The 9,031-nt window shown below is 30.3% G+C and overlaps 1 protein-coding gene across 2 annotated transcripts in view; it reads left to right on the top strand.

The window, feature by feature from the left end:
• The window catches only part of LOC110029560 (transcriptional activator DEMETER-like), a gene marked incomplete in the record, with an annotated part of 46,944 nt that extends 43,015 nt beyond the window's left edge, over positions 1-3,929 (top strand). The window contains 7 exon segments of one of the 2 annotated variants that reach the window (XM_020731907.1): positions 260-296; positions 797-854; positions 925-1,064; positions 1,926-1,991; positions 2,094-2,208; positions 2,287-2,328; positions 3,543-3,929. In XM_020731907.1, coding sequence (XP_020587566.1) covers positions 260-296; positions 797-854; positions 925-1,064; positions 1,926-1,991; positions 2,094-2,208; positions 2,287-2,328; positions 3,543-3,667 — 583 coding nt within the window. 2 annotated transcript variants of the gene reach the window in all.
• Between the last annotated feature and the right edge of the window lie 5,102 nt (positions 3,930-9,031).

The following is a 9,031-nucleotide window of genomic DNA, read 5'->3' on the forward strand; positions in this document are numbered from 1 at the left end:
TATATATTTATTTATTTATTTATTTATGCCACCTTACATAAGCATGAAAGGGTTTATTTCACTTTTTAAAAATAAAACTTGTGGTATTTTTTATGCGTTAAGAGAGATTTGGGTGGTGTAAATGTAAATAGTAAAGCTTTGATGTTAGATACATAAAATATAGTAATTGGGTGGTATGTATGTACCCAAAAAAAAAAAAAAAAGTTACTTTCCTGACAAGTCTCTTTTTTGGACTTATTTGGACTGTCTCACTCCACAGATATGAGCTTCCAGATTCACATCTTCTTCTTGAGGGGGTAAGCTATGTTTATTTTTATTTAAAATAAGGAAAATTTACATGCATAGCACACAATTCTTATGTATTTACATATCCTATACACAATTCTTATGTATTTACTTATCCTATACGTCAACTTTCATCGTTACATACATAACACTTTAGTGTTTTAAACCTATGCATGAAAAGGTGTATTCCAGTCTTAAAAAGTGGTAATAGAGTTATTGTTTATGTGATTTTAAAGAATTGAGTGCTATTCGTGTAAATATGAAGTTTAGTTTTGAGATATGTAACCACATAAGATTTATGTGCTATCAGTGGGTCCAATCAACTGCCGGTCTAGTCCCGGGTTGATGCCAACAGCCTTTGCTTTCTTTAAGAGGCTATTTTCTTGGTTTGACCTGTGATTTGATCAGAATAGCCACAACGTGACCATTGCATCCAAGCCTGTCGTCTTCTTTTGCATATAATACGTGTTACTACCAATACAATTAAAACCATCATTTTAATGCCTTTCAGATGGATCAAAGAGAGCCTGATGATCCATCCCCATATCTCCTTGCCATATGGACTCCAGGCAAGAAAAAAAGAATGAAAAAACTGCTTTAAATTTAATAATTCTTAGTCTTATTAGTGTTAAATTTCAGGTGAAACTGCGCAGTCAATAGAGCCGCCACAATCATGCTGCGAAATCCATGAGACCGGACTACTCTGTGAGAGAGAGACATGCTTTGCTTGTAATAGTAGAAGAGAATTAGAGGCTCAAACTGTCAGAGGAACACTTTTGGTAACAACTCCTGTGTTTCTTTTTGATGTAAATTACATGAATTAATTTTTTAAGGGCGTGTTCTTGGATTGATCTTTTGTAAAAACAAGAAAATTTTGGCATCGGTGATTTTCTAAGTGTTTGTTAAAAACCATGAAATTTTACTAGCAAGAGGGGCTAAGAGAAATTTTGAAATGAAGTCATTTAATTGATGTTATTCATAACTTTGTAGGACCAAGCAATGACTTTGGAAATATCTGTTTATCTAGCAATTTTTTGCCAGTTATTGATCTGCGGATGATTCCGGGGTACAGGTGGTCAGAATTAAGTGATAATGAATTGAAAAATCTTTCCATTACGTACAATTCTCTTATTTGATTGATGAAATGCGCACCTCTTTATATTTCTATAACAGTCATATTCAAAAAAAAAAAAAATTTATTGAACCGGCAAAATATTCATTCATGCCTGCTTTTTGTAGTAAATTTACTGTTTATAGGTGATTTTTTTTTTGGTTTCTGCCATTTTTTCTTTGGAAGATTTACATACATACCACTAAATTATTATGTATTTACATATCTAACACAAAACTTCAATTTTTACATACATGCCACCTCTATGCATGTAAAGGAATATTTCACTTTTTAGAAGTTAAAACGGTAGCATTTTTTATATGATATGAAAAATTTGGGTGTTATAAATATAAAAAGCAAAGTTTAGGTGTTAGATATGTAAATACATAAGAATTGTGTGGTATGTAGGTTAATGCCCCTTTTCTTTTTTTGTTCCTTTCACATTAATTCTACAAACTATCTTATTAGTCTAGCTTATGCTCTCTTTTATACCATTTTGGCAACTTATTGAAAGTTTAATCTTGCATAGATACCATGTCGAACTGCCATGAGAGGAAGATTTCCACTTAATGGCACTTATTTTCAAACTAATGAGGTAAGCAATAATTGATGATGAGAACATCTTGAATTGTGACCATTTTCCACATTAATGGACCTCCTCCACTTTATTGTTCTGTATAAAAGGCTTTCCCAGCAGGTCTTTGCAGATCATGATTCTAGTCGCAACCCGATTCAAGTTCCTCGAAGCTGTCTATGGAATCTTCCACGAAGGACAGTATACTTCGGAACGTCAATAGCTGCAATATTTAGAGGTGGTGCAGTGATGGATCTTTCTATTTAGTTCAATTCTCATTCATGTTTATTGCTGACATGCAATTTTTTAAAATTAGGTTTCACTGCCACAGAACCCATTCAGTACTGCTTCTCAAAAGGTATTCAAACACATGCTAAAATGATTCTCTTCTTTCTCCCCTCTCTCAAATCCTCTCCCAAGGCTCTAATTTTTTTTCTTTTTAATTTTCTTGTTTCCTTAGGTTCAACCCAATCCTCCCTCTAGCTTTTTTTCCTTAATCTATTTCTCATGTTCTCTCCCTCTTTTTTGCTTTCCTACCTAAATCACATAACAAATTTTCTCTCTTACTTTTTTTTTCACTTCATTCTTTGTTTAATCTATCCCTGTCGCTCTCATTATCAAAATCTCTCGAAACTACTCTATTTTTTTTATTTTTCCACCGGTGATCAATTTAAATCTCACTAGGAGTTGTTTTGTTAAGAAACTTGATGAATTCTTTCATAGGCCACATGGCGCATGACATAATTTTGACTTTGAAAATTAGGTTTTGAAAATTAGGTCCATCTCATTGTATAATTAGTCATCACAACTTTATATCATTACTTTCATATTGGAATTCAAATTTAACTTCATTGAACTTCAATTCATTTAAAGTTACTTAATATTTAACTATTTCATTTAATATCTAACTCCACGTTGCATTAATATTGTTTATGAATTTTAATTTAAATTTGTTCAAACTTTCAATAACTTTCACTTAGCTGGCTTGTGAGCTGGCTCAAACTTATAGAATATACGAGCATGAGCTTGAGCATGGATTATAGCTCGCATATTCTATGAGCTTGAGTTTGAGCTCGAGTTAATTCGACTTGTTGGCTCGCAAACCAGCTCGATTAGAAAACCGAAGTCCCATAAATTTTTTTATGCTTTAGTCAATCCAATTTTAAATTGAGGCACTGGTTTCACAAACTTCTTTTCTGCACCAAATGCCGCTAAACACCATCGATGCTTTCGCCAACAAAGCTCTGACCGTGACGTCATCCATGCCGGTCTCATTAAATCTAATCCAACAAGCTCTTGCAATAACAACCGTATCTTGTCCAACAATCTCTAGTTGTGCCTGAGCTTGGGAATAAATGAACGAATCAAGCTCGAGCTTTGTTCTATAAGCTCAACTCAAGTTTAATCCAGACATTAGATAGAGGACTCGAGCTCTAATTAACCCTGACTCGAACTCAACTTGACTCATTTACAAGCTTCCTTCACCCACAGTGGGTTCTTGCGGAAAGGCCACTAACATAACTTCTATTTAGGTATTGCAGCATATTTTTATTTGATATTTGTCTTTTCCAGGCTTTGTTTGTGTGAGAGGCTTTGATAGGACAACAAGAGAACCAAAACCACTCTATGCTAGGCTTCATTTGCCCAGAAGCAAAGCACCTCCCAACAAGAAGCCATGGGTAAGACGAGAGGAATAAGCAGCCAACCAAACTAATCAGCTCCTTCAGATATATATCATAATCTTGCAATTGTTATTCTAATCTGACATTCATTGTGGCTTTTACATGAGAAATTGATTTATTTTCATTTTAAGCTTTATTTGGTAAAATTGTGTTGATGTGTTATGGCTTCTTATTTGGTGTGAGTGAAATAGATGTTGTTATATGATTGATATGGATCTAGTTTTTCTATACATTGTGATTATGCTATGGAAGAGTTATATATGCAATGCATTTTTTCATGGGGGAATTCAAGATTTCAGAGGAAGGTTTGGCAAATAATTTCACAAATTAGTAGCTCTTATATGAAAGAGAGGGTTATGAGATCTACATGCAAAGCACTCAATTCCTTTGTAATTACACCTAAACTTCAATTTTTACATTCTTGCATCTTATTTGTGCATGGAAATTGTATTTCACTTTTTAAAAGTTAAAATAAATGTATGCGAATGCTGCTAAATTTATGCGTCATTTACATGCATAACATAATTGTTTTGTATTTATATATCTCACACCTGAACTCTAATTTTTACAGACATCGTGTGCATATCTTACGTGTCACATTAAAAAAAGCATTATTATCATTTTTAAAAGTGAAACACACCTTTACATGTATAGGTTTAAATAGGTTTAAAGCACCAAAATAGCATGTATTATGAAAATTTTATATAATAATTGTGTGTGCTATGTGTAAATTTCCCTGAATTTATTTGTGAGAAAGTTAATATAAAAATAATAAATTAATTACTTACAAAAAGATAAGTGGCTCATTGATTAGAGTTGAAGTTTATTTGTCTAAGATCTAATTACATATTTTGAGTTTTTTTGGTCAACATTTTAAAAAAAAATTATTTTCTATTTGTATTTGATACGGCTTCAATAAATTTTCATCATTTGGCATGAATCTTGAGATATTTGACAAAGATCTCGAGGCACTTTTTGGGCAAGAAATATTCAATCGTAAATTTAAAATTATTTAGAATTATTATTTCAGTAAATTTACAGTCAAACATTCGTTGTGGGGTCTTCATCAATCATAAAGGCATGAATTATATTTTTACTCGGAAAAAAATTGAGCTTGTGACAGAGGCGATGACTTGAATTAATGAAGGAATATGATTATTCATTACCATCCTAGAAAAGTGAATGTGGTAGATGGATTAAGCTAAAAAATCCACAATGAACATATCTTGGATGATCACTCGGGATAATGATTTAGCACCATAGATGGAACAACTCTAGCTTGAGATGGTACCAAAAGGAGTTAATCCCTTGACATATCAATTTTTAGTTTAGCTGACACTTGTAAATGGTATTTTTGTAGCTCGGTTGAGGGATACAATCTTGCTACTACTTGGAGAACAAGCTTAGAATGGATTGAAGCTTAAGTTCAATATCAATCAAAATGATACTTTGAGATTTTAGCATTGAGTGTGTTCAAATAAGAAAAAAACATAGGTATGAGATACAATGTGAAACAAATTCTACTCTATATTATGTTTATCTGGGAAATAATAAGATGCATCAAGATCCAAAGAGCTTTTTTTGGTCACCGAGTATGAAAAGCGACATAGTTGAGTTTGTAGCCAACTGTTTGACAAGTCCGATGGTTACGTCTAAACATCAGATCTGGTGGTCTATTATAACCCTTTCCCATTCCAGAATGAATATGTGAAGAGATTTCAATGGATTTTGTGGTTGTTTTAAAAGGTTCACCATTTACATTACAACTTCGAGTAAACTGAGTGAAAAATTCATTCAGAGGAAAGATTAAACTCAATGAACATATAGTCGCGGACATTGATACAACCCAACCAACTGATATATGAAACCATAGGAGGAGCAGAACATGATTGTTTCTTTAATAATAAATGGAAACACAATAAAATATATGGAGATTTACTACATACCACACAATTTCATGTATTCACCTATCTAACATCCAAATTTTAATCTTTATATGTAGGCTATGATGTTTGTACATAAAGATGAACGAGTGCATCTCAATCCTTAGAAGTTAAAAGCGATATGTTTGATGTGATATGAAAAAAAAATTTATATGTAGGACATGATGTTTCTAGTTTATCATCTCTTAGGCAACACTCTATCTTTACATATTTGCATATCTTAATTTAAGTCAAATTCCTTAAGAAATTGCTTACATGAAGCAAATTCTCTAATTAAATGGCATATTTCTACGATTAGATTTAGCCATATTTTTAAGTTAGGTTAAAAGTAAAAAGAAAATTGTTTCACTATAATTACGGCACATTAGCAATTAATCATTTTCTTAATCATATTTCTAATTAAATGCACATTAACAAGAAGGGAAAATTTGAATTCCTCCATTGAGGGAGGTAACCCCTGCCTTCCTCCGCAGTTCAGCTTTACTGAATCCTGAATCATGGCAGAGGAGGAATGTCATTTAAGAAACGAAGGATTAAAATGTGTTTTTAATAGTTATTATGTTATTATGCATATGTTAATTTTATTAATTAAATTTCTTCAGAAATCTATTTTTAATTCTTATCAAATGTATATCAAAACTAAGATATTTTTTAATTGCTAGTTAAAGTTTGATTTGATTCATAAATTCTTACTTTTAATAATAATAAGTATTATTATTATAATAATAATACTGAAGTAAGAAGAATAATGATTGTAATAATAATCCTAATAATGAACGTTAATTAGATTATACTTAAGTAATAACTGTATGATTAATCTTACTTTCTAATTGATGTAAGATTAATAGTCGAACCGTCAAATTCATACAAATATTACGTTTGTTGCATCAATGTAAGTAACTGCTATTTAATATGGATAAATGTACTCTTCCTGGTTAGAGATGTTACATTTGTTAATTGTATTAGGTTCTTTATTAGTTGAAGGATTGTGATTCATACCTTTTAAATCTTGTTTACATAATTTTAGATGTTTCTATTTTTGCACATAATGAATTTAATGAATAATTAGCCTTGTTTTTATTCCTACTTAACCTCGAGTTTAGCTGTTCACATTTCATGGCTTCAATATTTAGTATTTCTTTAAATATTTGATGTGGTAAATCTCATTATTTTAGTTTTCATAATTGCTTATAAATATTGGTTGACACTTTGTAGTTATTTTCTTGTGTTGTGATTGCAATTCTTGAAATATAATTAATGTTATAATATTATTATGTCGTTATTAAACCCTTTTGTTATGACTAGCTTGACCGACGGGTCATTCAAAGAAATCAGTGGATTTTCATGGGATTGGTGCCTACATTTCCTTGTTTCAGGATATCATAGTGAGCCGACTAGATATAAATATAATTATATGTATATATATGCATATATTGAAATTGTATATTATCATGTAGTGTGAAATGATTGATTATTCATATTTATAACAAAACACCTGATATCTATAGAAAAAAATGCACGTGTAACTCTTAGTCATGATCATAAGCATACAATAATTCTTGCAAATTCTCTTAAACACATAATCAATCTTCTCTTTTCTAGGTCATATTGCATGCCCTATTTTGTTTATTGCTGATAATGAAGTAAGCGGCTCCCTCAAATTTTTGTTGCTAAATTTTCTACATATTTTAGTTGATCCTACAATTATGATATTATATTTCTAAGCTTGTATGAACTTACATTTCATTTTACAAGCCTGCATGAAATAACATATTTCTTATATATTATACATATAAAAAATTTGTATGCTTGTGAGTGATAGAGTATAGGTCGGTAGAATCATTTTAGATATTGCCTAGTCGAGCTGACAGTAACTCTATAGAAAATCACTAGGTTTCCTTGGGTTGATATTTACCTTCCCAATTTCAAGATGTTTAATAAAATTGACTATATGAATATAAAAAAGATCAAATAATATGAAACTTGATTCATAATGAAAGCATGTTTTATTATGATAGGTAAATAATATTTGATTTTACAGCACTCGTGTTATTTAAGAAATTATATATGCACATAGTAGTTGTCTATATTTCTACTTCATATTGTATGCCTTATTTTTTGTCTTTTATGCTTTAATAAATAGTCATTATTTATTAAATTTGCTGGTTAACACTCACTCTATGTCATTTCTCACAACAGATTCTATTTAACCACTAATAGGATCATTTCCACCAGAGCAGACTCAATGATTTTAGAATTTTTTTACACCTAACTTAGTAATAATTAGTTTTAATAATTGTGTTATTGCTAGTAATTTTGAAATTTGACTTTTATAGAAATTGATTGACAATATTAATTGAACCACTAACATATTTGGAGTTTTTTTGCCTCATCGAATTAAGAACTTTTATTAGAGGATGAACATGTTTATCCTAGTTAGATGTATTAATCATTGTTATTTGTAATAGATTCATAACTATTTTATGTAATTATCAATCATGCCTTTATAGGTTTCATTTATTTCCCATAATGAAGTAACAAACTGTCTTAGTTTCGTAGTGTAAATTTTCCTGCGTGTTTGAGTTGATCTTGCAATTATGATATTTTCTTTTCCTACGCTTTACTTGTAAGAATTTACATATTTCATTTCACAAAATTGCATTGAATAACATATATCTTACATATTATTCATGTGAAAAATTTGTTTGTTTGTGTGTGATAAAGTAGATGTCGGTAGAATCCTTTTGGATATTAGCCAATTGGGCCGACGGGTCAATGGAGTGACAACTATACATAAAATTGTTGGGTTTCCTTGGCGAGCATTGACCTTCTTGATTTCATGATATATGTTAAGACTATATAAAAAAAAACCGAATAATAAGAAACTTTATTCAAAATTAGAGCGTGTTGTCTTATGATAAGTAAATATAATTAATGTTTATAACACTCATGTTACTTAAGAAGTTATATATGCACATAGTGGTTGTCCATATTTCATATTCATACTGCGTACCACATTTTTCTTGTCATTTACGCTTTAATAAATAGTTGTTATTTAATAAATTTTCTTGTAAGACTCATTCTATGACATTTTGTATAACATGTTCTAATCAATCATTAATAGAATCATATCCACCAGAGCATTTTTGACAGCTTTAGATTTCTTGCTATTTAGATTTTTTTAGTATTTGCTTTAGTTATTATTTTTTCTGTTTTTGTTTAGATAGTCAGTTATTCATGTCGTCATTTCATTTTTTGTTTCAATAAGTTTTATGTTTTTTCTTCAATTATATCAGTGGATTATTAATTATGAATAAAATTTATATTTTCTTATTTATTTTTTATGATTATTTGTATACATTATTCCTTTTAATAATGAAAAACATATTTTATTTATTTCATCTTGTCTTGCATTGTCGAGATGCACCGCCTTCTA

This window comes from Phalaenopsis equestris, unplaced genomic scaffold, assembly GCF_001263595.1.
Source record: "Phalaenopsis equestris unplaced genomic scaffold, ASM126359v1 Scaffold000595, whole genome shotgun sequence".
In the NCBI taxonomy this organism is placed as follows: Eukaryota; Viridiplantae; Streptophyta; class Magnoliopsida; order Asparagales; family Orchidaceae; genus Phalaenopsis; species Phalaenopsis equestris.